This window comes from Alexandromys fortis, unplaced genomic scaffold (genome assembly GCF_014885135.2).
Source record: "Alexandromys fortis isolate MF-2015 unplaced genomic scaffold, M_Fortis_MF-2015_v1.1 scaffold_76, whole genome shotgun sequence".
NCBI classification, from domain to species: domain Eukaryota; kingdom Metazoa; phylum Chordata; class Mammalia; order Rodentia; family Cricetidae; genus Alexandromys; species Alexandromys fortis.
The window spans coordinates 4,907,037-4,923,971 of NW_026067997.1; the positions used below are offsets into that span (position 1 = coordinate 4,907,037).

The 16,935-nt window shown below is 39.2% G+C and overlaps 1 protein-coding gene across 2 annotated transcripts in view; it reads left to right on the top strand.

Moving 5' to 3' along the window:
• Cwc27 (CWC27 spliceosome associated cyclophilin) overlaps positions 1-16,935 on the top strand; it is a 168,966-nt gene that overhangs the window by 19,305 nt on the left and 132,726 nt on the right. Inside the window, exons 8-10 of one of the 2 annotated variants that reach the window (XM_050160369.1) lie at positions 9,874-9,953; positions 10,800-10,833; positions 13,820-13,986. In XM_050160369.1, the coding sequence (XP_050016326.1) occupies positions 9,874-9,953; positions 10,800-10,833; positions 13,820-13,986 (281 nt within the window). The remainder of the gene's footprint in view (positions 1-9,873; positions 9,954-10,799; positions 10,834-13,819; positions 13,987-16,935) is intronic. The other variant, XM_050160370.1, reaches the window with a different exon arrangement.

A 16,935-nucleotide genomic window follows, 5' to 3' on the forward strand; every position in this document is an offset into this window, starting at 1 on the left:
GGTTCATTAGTCTGCACCTCCCAACACTTGTTACTTGTGTTTTCTTGATAGACAAGTGATGACCTAATAGTGTCATCTTGAGATGTATCCAGTTGTGGTTTTTTGTTTTGTTTTGTTTTGTCTTTAGACAGGGCCTCCATAGCCAGACTGACCTCAAACTTCTGATTTTCCTCCTTCAGTCTCCCAAGTGCTGGGATTACATGGCTGCCATCCTGACTTCTCTTTGTGCTTTTGGTTTACATGGTTTTGTTTATTTATTTTCAAGATAGGGTTTCTCTGTACCTTTGGAGCCTGTCCTGGAACTAGTTTTTGTAGACCAGGCTGGCCTCAAACTCTCAGAGATCAGCTTGCCTCTGCTTCCCAAGTGCTGGGATTAAAGAAGTGTGGCTTACATTGTTTTAATAACTATGGACTAAGGTGTCTTTTTATCTTCTTTCTTCTTTTTTGTGTCAATTATACATTTGAAAAATTATAAAGGGGCTAGAGAGATAACTCAGTGGTTAAGAGCACCGGCTGCTCTTGCAGAATCCACCTGGCTGCTCACAACCATCTGTAACTCCAGTACCAAGGGATCTGACACCCTCTTCTGACTTCTACAGGCACTGCATACATGTTGTACACATTTACACATGAAGGCAGAAGAGTCACACACATAAAATAAATAAATATGAATTTAACAATGTTTGTGTGTGTGAGTGAGTGTGTGTATGAATGTGAGTGTGGGTGCCTGCCAAATCAGAAGAGAATATTGGATCCCCTAGAGCTGGTACTGTAGACAGCTGTGATCCTACAATGTGGGTCCTGGGAACTGAACTCTGGTCCTTCGGAAGAGTGGGAAGTTCTCTTAACTGAGCCATTGCCAGTACCACAGTTGTTTTGAGAGATGTCTATTTAGATTGTTGCCAAGTTTAAGTGGGCTATTCATAGCATTGAGTTTGTAAAGTGGTATATGGTTTAAATGTATACACCTGTGTCCAACTCCTCTCTATATAGCCCTGACTGTACCAAAACCCACTCTGTAGACCACGATGGCCTTGAACTCACAGAGATCCATTTGGCTCTGCTTCCTGAGTGCCAGGATTAAAAATGTGCACCACCACACCTCGGTGTTCTTGTTGTTTTTTTTTTTTTTTTTTTGGTTTTTCGAGACAGGGTTTCTCTGTNTATGTATACAATATTCTGTCTGTGTGTATGCCTGCTGGCCAGAAGAGGGCACCAGACCTCATTACATGTGGTTGCTGGGAATTGAACTCAGGAAGCTTGGAAGAGCAGGCAATGCTCTTAACCTCTGAGCCATCTCTCCAGCCCCTGGTTTTGAGAGTCTTAATTGAAGTTTGGCTCATCTGAGAGTGATTCTCAGTGGTCTTTATTTTTTTCCTTTGGGTGGTAGGGGCCTAGTGAATCTGGTTGGTTTCAGGGACTTCCTGAAGCTATTTTGAGTTGTTTACCTTCTGGCTTAAGAAAATAATTCCCTGCAGGAAGGTGTGCTTCAGTATCAGAGGAAACTAATACATTAACACTCTCTTATATGCTTACATTAAAACCTTATTAAAATGGGCATATGGAAAAGATAAATTGTCCCTATATTTTGCTTGTTTTTATCATATCAATTTTAGTAATATGAGATCGGTTATTACTTACCTATAACCAGCACACTACATTCTCAGAGAGACTGAATATTACTTTTGCCTTTCTACCTTTATTTTAATTCATTTCAAGAAATGTTTATATAATAGATTCCAAAGGTAAATTCATTTTTAAATGAAGGCTTTTCTGTTACAAACATCAAGAATTACTCTGCCACCTTGGTGTTGGAGTTATCTTATGTAGATGCCAGTGGTTAGTGTTACATTGTTGGTGATTCAAATTTGTACCTCATCAGAATGAGAAGTACAGGATGCTTTACGCCATGATTCTGGGTGTTGATTTGTGAACAGACAAAACCATAATGGCTCCATCTGGGAATTACTGGTTTTCCTTGTTTGATGTTATCTAAAGATGTCAAGTTCTGTGGGCATAGTATAGCATATCTATAGTCCTAGCACATGAAAGGCAGAGGCAGGAGGATTTCAAGTTTGAGGCCAACCTGAGCTTTATAATCCTGTCACAAGACAAGATGTCAAGTTTCCCTCTGTAACTGTGCCTTTTTTATGGTGTCCCAAATCCCACTTTTCTTTTTTTTCCTGGTATATTCGCTGCATTTCTTCTGTTGTTCTTCTTAAAGAGTTTGCTCCAGGGAGGGAAGTGAGAGGAGGGGAGGAAGTGGAAATTTTGATTGGTATTATTTATAGAGTAATAAAAATATTATCAGGAAAAAAAGAGTTTGCTCCACAGCTGCCTCCTCGCTGCCTCTTTTCTTTGTCACTGCAGTCCCCAAGGTGAACTAGTAATGCCTTTCTTGACTATTTGCCTGTCATCAAAGTAAAAATGACACTATAATATATTCGTGTATTTCTTCTACTTAGGAAATGTTTAGTTTATGTAATTCTTTAACAGTTATACTGTGTAGCCACTATTTCTATTGTGTAGCTGTCAGTACTAGGGGACTTCTAATTAGGAGGTAGTGGGGTGAGAACTGGGGATACAGGTTTGTAGCTTCTTAGACCTCTGGGATGATTGTGAGTGATGCAGAAATCTCGCTAAGCCTAAGCGGTTCATGATGCAGCTGAGAAGTTTCACTGGTGCATGGGTTCTGGGTGGAGAGCTTGTGCTCAGTGCTCTTGGCCTGCTTGTTAAAATCCAGCAGTCTTGGAGAAAGAAGATGGGAGGATGGAGTTATCTTGTATTTTTGTTGAAATAGTGTCTGGTAATAAAGTAAGTTTTGCTTATAATTACTTTAAGTTGGACTAGGAAATTAGTTTGAAATTTTTCTGTTAGCTAAAATTAAATGTTCAAAGCTTGTCTTCTGCTGCTGCTTTCTGTTTCCAAGGAAGAAAAATAAGATGCTTAAATTCCACTGCGTACTGTGAACCTCCACTCCAGAATCAGCTTGTGTTTCTGTAAGACTGAAACCCTGGCTTCCTCTTTCATAAACCTGACACATTCCCAACAACTGAGAAAGAATAAAAGCTTTCACTCCGCCAGGAAGTTACAAGCTGCCATTCTTCTCAAGGAGAATTACTCCCCCAAGGCTGTGCCACTGTGGCTCTCCACTCTGACCTTGTTCGGAAGGGAGGGGGGCTGTGATACAATCCTGCCTCATATCAGCATATCCTGGCTTGCTCACTTTCCCCTCCAGGTGTCTACTAGATACCTCTACGGATAGCTATCTAGCTTCTCAGCCCTTGGCCAGAGTGAAACTCTATCCTCCTCACCTTGCTTCATTTGCGACTTTTCTGTTTCCTCATATCAGTTTCCCCCCAGAGCACCTGAGCCTCACTTCCGACTTCCAGCTGCACTGTCAGTCAGTGCTGGTGTGTTTTTGTGGTGGTTGTTTTTTAATAATTTATTTTTATGTTACATGCATTTGTGTTTTACCTGCATGTATGTCTATGTAAGGATGTTGGATCCCCTGCAACTGAAGTTACAGACAGTTTTGAGCTGCCATGTGGGTATTGGGAATTGAACCTGGGTCCTTTGTAAGAACAGCCAAAGATCGTAACCATTGAGTCATCTCTCCAGCCCCTAGTGCATGGTGTTAAGCTTTCATTGAAGAAGTTTTTCAAATCAAATATTTTCTTTTCTTTTGTTATAATTTGCTTATTATCCTTGTTTAAGCCTTTCATATCTCTGGCCTGGGCTGCTGCCTTATCTACCCATGGGTCTGCCATCTTCTTCCTCTTTTCCTTCTAGTCATAGCTACCAGAGCCACCTTCGAGAAGTATAATGTTTCCATAGCTTCGTTGACTGCCCACCAACCCTTCTTCCTAAACATTACTTCAGATTCAGTCACTTGAGGTAATCTTTTTTTTTCTTCTCAGATCCATGGAGTCAGAACTTTTTAATAAGAGGCTTGGTAAAACTATCACCAGTGAATTCCCCTGCAGTTCAAAGCAGAGAAATATCAGGATCACCACAATGGGGACTCTATGTAGGTCACTGTAGCTTTCCTGCCTGAAGCATCCTGGTCCACATCTAGATGCTAGGATATAATGCCATCTTTTCTAAATGGTTTTTCCAGTGTTTGTAGATCTGATCTGGGTTTAACCTAGTGTCTGTCATTCATGTTGTGCTGCATGTCTTTGCAAAGCAGCCTTTCTGATTTATTATAAAGAAAGGCTGTGATTGTGCTCTTGTTCAGCATCCCAGTGCTGCACTCTGTACTCTGGGCCATGAGCTCCTCGAAGGCAGGTTCTGTGCATCTCTGAGTCAACAGTAGATTCGGTGTCATTGGATTCACTAGATTCAATGTCATTGGGATCATATAAATTCATTGAGACTCACTTTCCCCTGACACTATGTGATCTTGAGTAATATCTTTCACTTTTAGATTTCCTTTGTGTAACATAAAAGTAAGATATACTTGCTAGGTTGTGAGTAAAGGTACTTTGATACATTAAACATGCCTGAAAGACACCACTGAAGGTTGTGTCTTTAAATAGAGCAGTATCTCTTATGTTATGATTGTTATTTTATTCTTGGTTTTTAAAAGCTGAATGATTTGTAATGTGATCACAGTTGCTATATAGAAGCTGCTACTCTCTTGTCCAAGCATATGGAGAGCTGTTGAGGCACTTTATCATGGGCTGGACAGAACTGGCTAGTGTCTTTCCTAAGAAGCAGCCTGAGCAAGCTCAGGGTACACGAGTCTCCCCCACCTAGTGACTAGCAGCTTCTTCCTGCCCATTTATCTGTTTCTGTTTCCATCTACCATGCAATAGACAGTGGGTAATTACATCTGAGAAAACAAAACAACAAAAGCAGTTTGAAATTCACTGACTTAAAGGACAGAAATTGCTCTAAGATCTGGATAAAAGCCAAATCTAATTTTGTTTGTGTTTATTTGGTTCATGTGCTGTTCAGACCATGAGCTTGTTTCAAATACATTTTCCTTTTTTGGTAAAATGATACCTTGATAAGAAAAAGGAATAGACGTGGTTTTCAAATTTAGTCTCATCCCTAAGTGTTGAAATAACTAGAGCCAGGGCCAAGTAAATCCTTTAGTGACAGAACGATTTGAAGTTTCAGTGCTTGCATGAAATTAAATATTTCTAAAAGCCTTAAAAATAATTGCTCCATTATTCACTTGCTTATCAGGTTTCTTTTTTTAGTGACTCCTCAGTGGTAAGTGCTATTCCAGAGCTAGATTGTAAGTTTGTAATTGTTACGGTCTCAACTGAGGCATTACTGTACGTGAGTGAAGAAACCCGAGTCCCCTCTGGTTTGTGGATTATCAGTGTGAGGTTACACACACTCTTTCACCTCACTCCTTTATGCATGACAAGGTGTCTCTCCCACGTGGATTAGCTTTTCTTTATTTGCTTCAGTATCTATGTACTACCTGATGAAAACCTCTTTGAAATCGTAGGATTTTATAGCTCCAAGGGATCTAGTCCAACTTCCTTTCTTTATAGCGGAGGAAACTGAGACCCTGGCTAAGTGACTTACCAGACTCACCTGTTTCCTTTTGGATAGGATTGCATGATAGAAGGGTGCCGTAATAACCGTATCTCGTGCTCAGAGAAGCGCTCTGTTGACTTTCTCATGGTGTCACTATGACACGGAAGAAATCTAACCTGGGAGATAGCGCTGTTGGATGGGGTCTAGCTCATCCAGTACTTTTGCCCAGAGGGTGCTATCTTGTCAATCTGTGCCTGATATTTTCTTTCTTTCTTTTTTTAAACTCTTAAATTGAAATATAATACCAGTATTTGTAAATTTCTGTATGTTAGTACGGTAAGTCCAAAATATGTAGGGCAAGATAGAATAGTTGTTTTTTGTTTTTTTTTTCTTTTAAACTGGAGCCTGGATACTCAGGCATGTTTTTATGTCATTTTTCATTCTAGGAATTCTTATACGCAGTTGCTCTTAAGGCCTTCAGTTGCTTAGATGAGGGCCCTTCACATTATGGAAGATAATCCCAAAGGCTGCTGGTCTAAGTTAATCACATCTACACAAAATACAGCATCTAGACCAGTGTTGCCTGTAACGCTGGACATCGTGGCCTGGAGAGGTCGCCATGTGCATGGATCATACACAGTTAGAGTCAGAGACCAGTGTTGTCCTTCTCTGTCAACATGCCTTCTAGCTCTTTCTGCCTTAATCTTCCTTCCTGTAGTCTGTTTTGCTGCTATGCTGTTTTTTCCTATTTTGTTGCTTCTTGATTTTTCAGTATGAAGTTCCAGGTCCATCCCACTCGCTGTTCATTTTTAGGTATGCAAGCAGTCAGTTTTGACTTTCTTGTGAAGCTCCTTTTGTGGAGTTTGCTAAGTATATTTAGCCTTGTTTTCAACATCTAAACCCTTTAGCCAAATGATGACCTTAAAATAGGTCATTCAGGAAGAATTAGCATTAAAGGGAGAGTCAGACTTCTGTTCCAGTCTGAGACTCTTCTAAGTTTTTCCATTCTTCCTAGTTACTGTCTGCTTCAGTAGTTCACTGCAGTGGGAATGGGTTTGTGTTTAAAATCTGCTTTTGATCCTCTATCTCCATGCTAGCCCCATTTTAGAAGTTAGTTAATATCTAGAGTGCTAATGATTAATCAACTTAATTCATTGAGTTCTTCCTGTTTTTAGGGCTTACTTTAAAAACTGTGAAACAAGTTTATTCTTTTTTCTTTAAGCTCTTTAAAATGAATTTTCCTTTAAGAGCTCAGCAAGAATCTTTCTTTTTCCTTTTCTCTCTTTCTTTTGTGTTCATTTCAGACACAGGGTCTTGCTCAGTAGACCTGGCTAGCCTCAAACATGCAGTCTTCCTGGTTAGTCTGATTGGGATTATAGCATGCAACACTGTACTTGGGAAGAACTTTCTTTTTTAAATAGTAATTATTTTAAATTGGCAAACAAAATTATATATATTGTATATAACATAACGTTTTAAAATGTGCATATAGAGTAGGATGTCTGAGTTGAGCTAATTAACACATACCCATTTCATATAGCACATACATGCTGTAGTAAGAACATTTAAAATCTTTCTGTGGGGTTGGAAAGATGGCTCTGTGGTTAAAAGCACTTGTTCAGAGGACTCAGGTTTGGGTCCCAGCACCCTCGTGGCAATTCAGAATTGCCTGTAACTCTAGTTGCAGGTGATCTATTCTGACCTTGAGGTCACCAGGCGTGAAGGGGCTGCACAAACATACAAATAAGCAAGACACTCCTACATATAAAATAAATAAAGAACAAATACAAATAAAATCTGTGATTTTCAGGAATGCAAATAAACATTACAAATTTTGTGCGTGCATTTAGTTTTCTTTTGGGCAATAGATGAGGCTGCTATTTAATTTTGTAGCTGAGTGTTCTGAGATCCTAGAAAGTTTATTGCTTTTACAATTCTAAGTTTTGAGCTAAAAGGTATATGATTGTGGGATATTGGATTTTGAAATTCATTTGATCAGATTGCCATCTTTTGCTGTCATTACTGTTTTGAGATAGGGCCTCAGGCTGTTGCCTCAGTGGCCTTTACCTCCAGGGCCTCAGCGACCCTGCTGCTCAACCTGAGAGGCTATGACTGAGCCCAGGCGGGGGTCACTTTGGGCAGCACCCGTGGTATTGTCCCATGTCCTTTGTGCTGTGTTCCCTTCTGTTTGTGAGCAACGTTTTCAGTCTTTATAGTTAGACAAAGGAATTAGTTGAACTATTGCCCTTTCAGTAAGAACTTTAAAAGACGCTGTGGAATTAAAAGTTATTTCAGAAGTGGGTTTGAGTTGCCAGTGTGAAGTTTGGTTTCCACTGAATTACAGGAAGTGAAATATATCCCAAATAAAAATGTTTTCTTGGCCTCATACCGATACATCTGCTGACCAATGAAGATGCAAGATCAGATTCTTCTAAAACTGTGGGGATTCTTCTAAAACTGTGTTTCTAGTAGTCTAGTAAGGCAAATTAAAACAGATGATACAGTAAAACCAAAACAGCTAAAGATGACATAGAATTCAGAAAAACCCGGACTTTAAACTCTTTAAACTCTTTAAAGTTAGATTGTAGTTATGGTTACTGATGATTTTCAAAACCGTGGTGATGATATATTATGTCCTTAACTAAAATGTGCTTCTGTGGTCAGGACGTAGCTTCAGAGAACACTTGGCTAAGTCCATATGAGGACATGGATAAATCCCCAGAACTGACACCTCCACCCTAAAGAGCAGAGGGTATTCTGTCGGCCTGATGAGTCTTCAGACAGTGGTAGTAGTCTGGGCACTAAGCCCTCCCCCGCCCATCCCTTTAATCAGAGAGACAAGAATGTTGTGTTCTATGGCCACAGGCGCTGCCATCTACTCGCTCCTTTGCACTGTCCCATTGCACGCACCATTCCTATATAAGATGGGCTTAGAGCTTGATTCTGTGTTTGAAGCTTTACAGAGGACAGCGCCCTGAGCTGTGTGTCTTTGGAAGATTTGTAAAACCTGACTCTGAGAAACTGCTGTGAGAGCCGGAGACTCTGCACGTGTATATAGATATTTTTAGCAATGAAGCACAGGCCAAGACTGCAAAATAATAATTAAAAAAACAGCCTTAAGCTATATGTTTATTTTACTTGATTTGATCTTCAAAGCCCAGAAAATCACATGTTAATACAGAAATATTTAAATCATAATTATTTGTCATGGAAGCATATTTTTAAAGATATATACCCATCTTAGAGTAATACATCAAATTTAGGGCCCGTTCACAAATTAATCAGTGAAACAGAAGGCCAATTTAGAATGTTCCCATATGCAATAGGGAAATATATAGGCTAGGACTCGCAGTGCTTGGTGTCTATGGGGACCTAAACGACATAGGAATAGATCCATTTAGACTCTTGGTGTGTTCATTTAAATCCTGATCCTCTTCCACTGACTGGCACTGTGACTCCTGATTACTAGTTTAATAACATCAAACTGTCTGCTAATGTGGCTCTGTGCTACATCGTGTATTTCCATTAGAGAGGAGAGGAAGGGAAGAAGTGCAATGTGTAGCACTGTGACTGGCACCAATGCACTTTTAATAAATTAGAACAATAGCAGTAATTCTTATAGTTCTACTTCTTGTGTAACGTTTTGTAGTAATGATTCCTCATTTGTTTTTGCCTATAAAAATGTCATTATTGAGAAGTGAACTTTTGGAAATAAAGCACTTCCAAATTTGGTCTCTGATAGGTGTTTGAGAGACTCCTGAGTATCTGCCCTCCATTTGTTAACTAGCAACCTCATCTGATTGCTTGTGGATGTTTCCTAAAAGTTGTCTTGTTCAGCATAGGCTGTATATGGAAGGAGAGTAGTGTGCGTTTATCTTAGTTTATTCTTGTAAGTTTCTGTGTATGGATTGTAGGAATTACTCAGTTGTATGTAAATCATAAGCACTCAGAGCTGGCAAGCCACAGTGCATTTTAACAGTGTCACTTTTTGTTGGGAAAGATGATTCTAAATAAGTATTTTTTGAGCATGCCTGTAATCCCAGCACAAGAGATGCCAAGGAGGAAAGATTATGAGTTCTAGATCAATCTGGGCTGGTTAGAGAACGCAAGGCCATCTTGGGCTAGGACTAGATGGTAGGACTGTATCTTAAAAAAAAAAAATAAAATAAAAATTAATAATTTAAACAAATAAAAATACCATTCTCAGTCAGCAAAAGCATTCTTATTTCTAAAGCTTTGGTTATAATGAGCCTTTCAGAAACATGTCTCTTGCTAATCATACTATGTCCTTACTGAATTTCATTAAATTAATCACTATTCATTTTGAAAACTTTTAGTTTCCTGCTCTCAACTATATTGTGTGTTCTTTCCCAGAGCATGAAGGGGAGAAGCAAAAGCAGCCATGACTTGCTTAAGGATGATCCGCACCTCAGCTCTGTCCCAGCTGTGGAAAGGTTGGTGCAGTGCCGAAACTGGACTTTTGTTTTTAGACTGTATCTCATTCTCTTGCGTTCTTTGTTTTCTTTATTGTTTCTATGCTAGAGTTCATAAAATAAATTTCTTAAGTCTAGTCAAAACAATAATACATTTTGATAAATGATTAATCTTAGGCTAGACTAAATACTAGAAACTGTTGTAATAATTTCATGTTGCGTTGTTATCTGTCTTTGGGGCATTTTTGTTTAGGTATCATGAGTAAGCATTAGAGTGCAAGGCTACTGGCAGAAGTGACTTCATTCTGGGCCAATTTACTGTGTGTAAATTCTTACAACTTTCATAGTTGATAGATATCTGTCTTAATTGTCTTTGTTGTTTCTGTTTGAGAGGTGGGATATTAATTAGTGTTAAATGTATTAATTACATATGATATATTGGCCAGTGTCTTAGAGATAAAAAAATGTTGTATTGAGATTAACTCATCTTCAAAAATCCTATTTCAAAATACTGTTTTCTTAGTATCCTTTTAATTTGTAGGATATGGTCTCTTTAGCCAGAACCTTTTAAGCTATAGAAAAATTATTTTCTGCAGATGAAACAGCACGATGGTGGTTGTTTGTATTTAAAAAAAAATCCAGGGAATTTGCTTATCTGCTAATGGAGCATGTCTGCTCCTCTGTTTATAAATGGTGACTTCTTTGAGCTTGTTCCCATCTGTTGTACAGTGCTGTTCTGAGAGTGCTATGTGGAAAAATAGAACAAGACATTAATTCTAGCAAACTAGTTATGAATTCCAGTCTACTCTTGCTGTTATTGGTTTCACTATGAAGCTAAAATGTGTTTGTTTTTACTTATTTTTGTAGTGAAAAAGATGACGCAGCGGGAGACTTAGAAGATGTGAGTACTCATTTTAGTACAAATAGAGTTTGGTCAGAGTTCTACAAACAAATTATGTTTTCTTTAAAAACATATATAAATACCTGAAATTTTTAAAATGAAATAATTTCTTTTGCTATTAGAATATTTACTTCCAAATAGATTTGCATATTTCCCCATAGAATTGCAATCTTACATATGAATTTCTGTCTTGCCTTTTCTCTGTTACATACCATTATGTGAATACTCTAATTTTAGATGTTTTGATTTTATTTATGTTACAAGTTTAAAAGTGATGAGTGGGCATCCTTTATGCTACGGGAAGTCCATGGAGAAGTTATTTATAATAGTATATTCCTATGTATACCCGTATTGGAGATGATGCTCTTTTAAGGTGGTACCTTTAGTACTAGCTAACAGTGATAAATACAGAAGGAGAGGCCAGTGAGGAGACTCAGTAGGTAAAGGTACTTGTTGTCAAGCCTGAGGACAGGAGCTCAGTTTCCTTACTCACAGGGTAGAGAGAGAGAAAGGATCTACACACGTGTGGCAAGTGTATATCTACACACACACACACACACACACACACACAAATATAGTAAAAATTAAAATAAACAGAAGGAAGGTTTTCTTGTACTATGTGAATGGTAAAGGTTTTCAAGTTATATAAATACTATGTTAGGATAAAACCTATTGTTGCATACTTTGCGTAATTCAAAAGAAAATATGTAATTTAGCATGTACAGAGATTTACCTTTTACCACAATCAAAAAGGGGATTCCCTGATTAGCTATAACAGAGAGAATAAATATCTGCTTTGGTAGGAAAACATCCTGGGAGAAGAGAAACTTGGATCGAGCTGGGAAGGTAGAGCATGGATGCTCAGCTAAGCAGAGATCACACCTTGTTCAGGAAGTGCAAGTTAAGCTTTAAAGTTTGGAGAAACTTGCTGTGTGGAGAAGTGAGAGGGCTGAATATAAAGGACTGACCCGTGCCAGTCTCCTGAGTAAAAGAGTATGTTATATTCCTGGAGCCAACAACAGGCCAGTATGACCAGTGTCGTGATGAGGAAAGAGGGATGGAGGACTGGTGTGCTGCACACAGTGGTATCACAGTGCCAAGGAGTTTGGGGTTCATCTTAGAGGTGATGAATAACAGTTGGATGGTACTGGTTAAGAAGAAGGGTGCCGCAGCCAACCATGCATTGTAGAAATTGTCATTGGCAGCATTGCAGAGGACAAATGAAAGGAAGGAGGCCAGGGTACAAGGAGTGCAGGAAAAGCTGCTGAAGGAGGAACGCTTTGAGGAGGGAGATGCGGACAGAGTCAAAGAGAACCACAAGTTTCTGGCTTGGTGGCCTTGTTAGCAAGGTACCAAACATAGAACTGACTTGAGGCTGGGTGGTAGATAAAAATTAATTAACAATTTGTATGTTTTGAGTTTAGTTACCTTGAAGACATCTAGTTATAATAATAAGGGCTAGAAAATAGGGCTTTATTCTTCAGTTTATGGGGAGGGTGAGGTCACTTCAGGAGAGTGCTTGTTCTCTAACCTGCTTTAGATCCCAGAGCCTTTTAATGTGTGCGTCCTTTCCCCAGAAAATGTCCTATTGTCACAAATAAAATCTTATGACTTTGCAAAGATCTATTTTATATCTGCTGAGGCCCAAACATGTCAGGTATAACTTAAACATCTCGCCAAACACATGCAACTTTTGTCCACAGAGATTTTTGGTTCAGTTAAGTCCACAACAAGACTTGGGATTATATGTAATCAGGTAATAATCTGATTGATTCTGTACTGATACTTTGCAATATGAAAATCAATATATGTATATACATATGTGAGGTTTTTTTGTTTGTTTTTGTTTTGTTGAGACAGGCTCTAACCATATAGTCCTGGCTGGCCTGGAACTTGCTCTGTAGGTCAAGCTGGCTTCCAACTCTTAGAGAAGGGGCTGCCTCTGATGCTGCTTTCCAAGTGCAATGATTAAAGATGTGTGCCATTGTGCCTGGGTAGATTTTATTTTTTTAACAAATAATTTGGGGAGTCAGAGGACCAGACTTTGAAAAACACTGCTGTAGGGCTTCATAACCCTCAAGTCAAGAAGCCTGTCTTGCTGTGTCTTGGCAGGCCAAGAAATCATAGGAGATAAATAACCCCTTTGTTGTAGGTTCTTCTTTGTCTCCCTTCTCTCTCCTCGTTAGTAATGCTGGGAGCTATTCTAAAAGATGAATATAAAATAGTAGGCAAATAGACCAGACTTTTCGCTTTCCTGGAGTATTCTCCTTAATTGTCTGAGAAAAAAAAAACGTAAACAATAAGTGCTATAGAAATAAGGAGGAAAGAGGAATATGAGATGGGAAGGGTTTTTTATTATTTTATATTTTTTCCTCTGTTAATAATAAAGTCAAGATACATCACTAAGGGGGTAGGAGAAGAAAAAAGCCAACATTGGGATATCTAGAATAAAAGGAGTGTTCCAGTCTAAAGAGAACGACACTAAGGAGACTCTGTCAGGGAGAAGGTAGCCAGCCTCCGGTGAGCCATGCTTTCAGAAGATAGTGACTGCTGGAGCTTGGATTAGAAGCCTAAGGGGGTTTGGCTTGGTTTGGTTTTGCTGTGGTGCAGGGCACACTGGTGGGTTTTGCCGAAGGTGCTTAAGTCTCAGTGACTGCAGTTCACCTCTTCTAGTTGCATGAATTCCTGGTTGATGTTATGCTGGCCAAGCCCCCAGAACCACATTTCCTGCGGGGATGAGGATGAGACTGGGGGGTGCAGAGGGAGTGCTACACAGACAGCTGGTGTAAAGTGAGCTGCTCATCCCTCTCGGGATCCCATCACATGTTAACTAGCCTGGAGCAGGATATTAGGGCTATCCTAGGGGAAGAAGAGTCTTCAAGCTCTTACTGGTTCAAAACTAAACATGGCCTAGAACCCAGCAAGCATCTAAGATGAGTCTCTGGAAGAGAAAGGGAGCAGAATGCCTAGAAGATACTCATTTTAGTTTTTCCAGGATGGCGAGGAGGAGAGCGCAGAGCATGATGGATACATTGATGGTGATGAAAAGACCCTGATGAGAGAAAGGATTGCAAAAAGGTTAAAAAAAGACACAAGTGAAAATGTGAAATCAGCTGGAGAGGGCGCAGTAGAAAAGAAGCCGGCCAGCCGCAGGTAAGTCAGCCATTGTCCTTTGGCATCCGCAATTCCATCTGTCTGCTTCTCTTCACCTGGAGCTGAGTGCTCCACTCCTGAATTTTTAAACTCGCAATGGCATAATGCTAACTGTTAGGCTGTAGGAAATCAGCTCCTTTGGAGCCTTAAAAAAAAAAAAAAAAAAAAAAAAAAAAAAAACCAGAATCAAAGGAATTTAATGTACAGTAAACAGTATATTGGCTGTATGTATGAGATTGTATTTGTTCAGAAATGTGAACTTTGAGTGATTTGTATAAGAAAGACATCCTCAAAAGCTTTAGGGGAGTAAAATTGGTCCAAATTGGTGAGTAAAGGGCCCTGAATCCATTCTTAGACATCTTTTCAAGTCTGATTGGCTGAAACTTACTGGGCTCTCTGATCATCGGCATTATAAAGTAAATTCCAGTGAATGCTGTACGTCTGTCTGGTGTTAAAAGTTTGTTAGATTTTACTTTTCTGAAATTCAGCTCAAGTAAAACCCCTCCCTTCCTAGGTGATTCTTTATTATAACTCTAGGATATATACATCTTAACTATCACTGCTCTACAGCGTCTCGGGATGTCTTTTATTCAGTTGATCTGTGCAATACAATAAAAGAACATAGAATGTGTGTGTGTGTGTGTATGTGTGTGTGTGTGTGTGTATTTCCCAGCCTTCTGTGGGAAGCCCTAAAATCAAGGCATTATCTTTGCAGAGGTCCCTCAGTATTTGCTTTGTTTAACCAAAAAGAAAAGTGATCCCCAGAAATGTCTACTGATCACATTTCTTTTGTGATCAGAAGTGGAACTGAGAGCTCAGAGTGGTGGCTCACACCTTTAATCACAGCACTCAGGAGGCAGAGGCAGAGGCAGGCAGATCTAAGTTAGAGGCCAGAGTGGACTACATAGTGAGTTCCAGGAAAGTCAGGGCTACACAGAGAGACCTCGTCTTTAAAAAACGAAGCAAAACAAAACAGAACAAAAATAAGAAGAAAAAAACTGATGAAAGTTCTGACTTAAAAAAAAAAAAACTTCCTATTAGTCATGGTTTTAGAAGCTGAAGCTCAAGATCGAACTACTAACAAATTTGATTTTTTTCATGTGGTGGAGAAGAGCTGGGATGGCTCTTTTTCTTAACAGAACATCAGGTTGGAGGGCCACCAGCATTTGGTAAGGAGAGAAGAGATGGAAAGATATGGGAGGCTTTGGTCAGTGTCTGAGCCTGAAAGCTGGCAACTGACTGAACTAGTTACGCTAAAGCAGTGCTTCTCAACCTGTGGGTTGCAACCCCTTGGTGTCAAGCGACCACTTTAGAGGGTTTGCTTATGACCATTGGAAGACACAGATTATTTACATTATAATTCATAACAGTAGCAAAATTACAGTTATGAAGTAACAACCAAGATAATTTTATGGTTGAGGGTCAACATGACATGAGGAATTGTATGAAAGGGTCGCAGCGTTAGGAAGGTGGAGAGCCACCACAGATGGGTGCTTCCTAGAAGAGTGAGGTGGTATTTGAGTCAGACACACTGTGGAGCTTGTCATTCATGTCAGCCTAGAAAATATCTAGTTATCCTAACAGTTTTTCTGTTTTTATAAATGAATATAATTTGCCTATTTTAAACCATAAAATACTAAGTTAGAGTACTTTGTACAGTCACTGTATTAGGAAAAACCCTTATTAAAGTACTTGCAAGTCTACCTAGGAAAGTGAATTTCAGAAAACTAATTCTCTAAAAGTAGTTTTAAAATTTTAGGTAAGGATGGTAAAAGGAGAAACCTGATGCCGCAGGTCGTCCTCTGACTTCCACATCTGTGGAGGTCATTTTACATAAGTACGTTTACTTTTGAAGTTTTGCATAAACATAAGCATTGTGAATATGGATTGGTCTGTGTCCTTAGAAGATAGGAAGCTGACATTACCTTAAGCACTCCTCCGTTCGCTCAGACCTTTGCAGTCACCTCGTGTAGCCACCCCTAGAAGAGCCCTACTGCTAAACAAGCTAACTAGAATCCTTGTTATAGGGGCCTAAACACCTTAAACTCCCGTGTACTCCCATGTGCATCCAGGGCTGGATAAAAGTTTGAGATGCACATGTCAGCCCTTTATCATCTGGACATGGCAGTCCTAGCTGAAAACTTAACTGTAAGGGATCGCTTTTGGCCTGTAGGTGGCACTCAGTGGCTACAAGTTAGTCATGTAAAAAACAGAGTATTCTGCCCTGCTTATTTCTACCTTTGTGTTCTGATTCAAAATAATTCGCTAAACATTGAAGTCAGATGGAGCAAATATCATTTGCTGTGGTGCTTGCAGTCGTTATGCAACCACTGTCTTTTTTGTGTAATTTCTTAATTTTTAATGTGTAAAAGTGCAATCATAATGCCAAGTAGCTAGACAGAAATATTAAACTCAAGGATGAAGACCTTATGAATTAGTCAGGCTTTAAATTATGAGATGTGTTATTATAAAGTCATAAGCAATATATTCTTAACTCCTGAGGCCTGGGTAACACTTAAATTTAATGTCACTAAATTTAGTCCCTGTTTCGTCATCGTCGTCTGTTGGATTTGCAATATGTGACTAGGATGACTCTTGGAATTTTGAATTATTTTCCCCTCGAGGATTTCTAGACCTCCTGAAAAAAGAAAGTATAAGTCTCAGATTTGCATGAGTCTTATCACACATGTTCTGCTTTGGATTAAAAGTTTTTCCATGGCACATAAGTTTTGCTTTCTTTTTAAATTAAAAGGTAGCTTGATAATTAAATTTCAAAAAAGTTAATGCACTTTAAAATGATAGTACAATTTTTAAAGGATAGGAAAACTTAAAAGATCAAGCCAGGGCGTTGGTGGACACCTTTAATTTCAGCACTTGGGAGGCAGAGGCAGGAGGATCTCTATGAGTTCGAGGCCAGCCTGGTCTACAGAGATAGTTCCAATACAACCA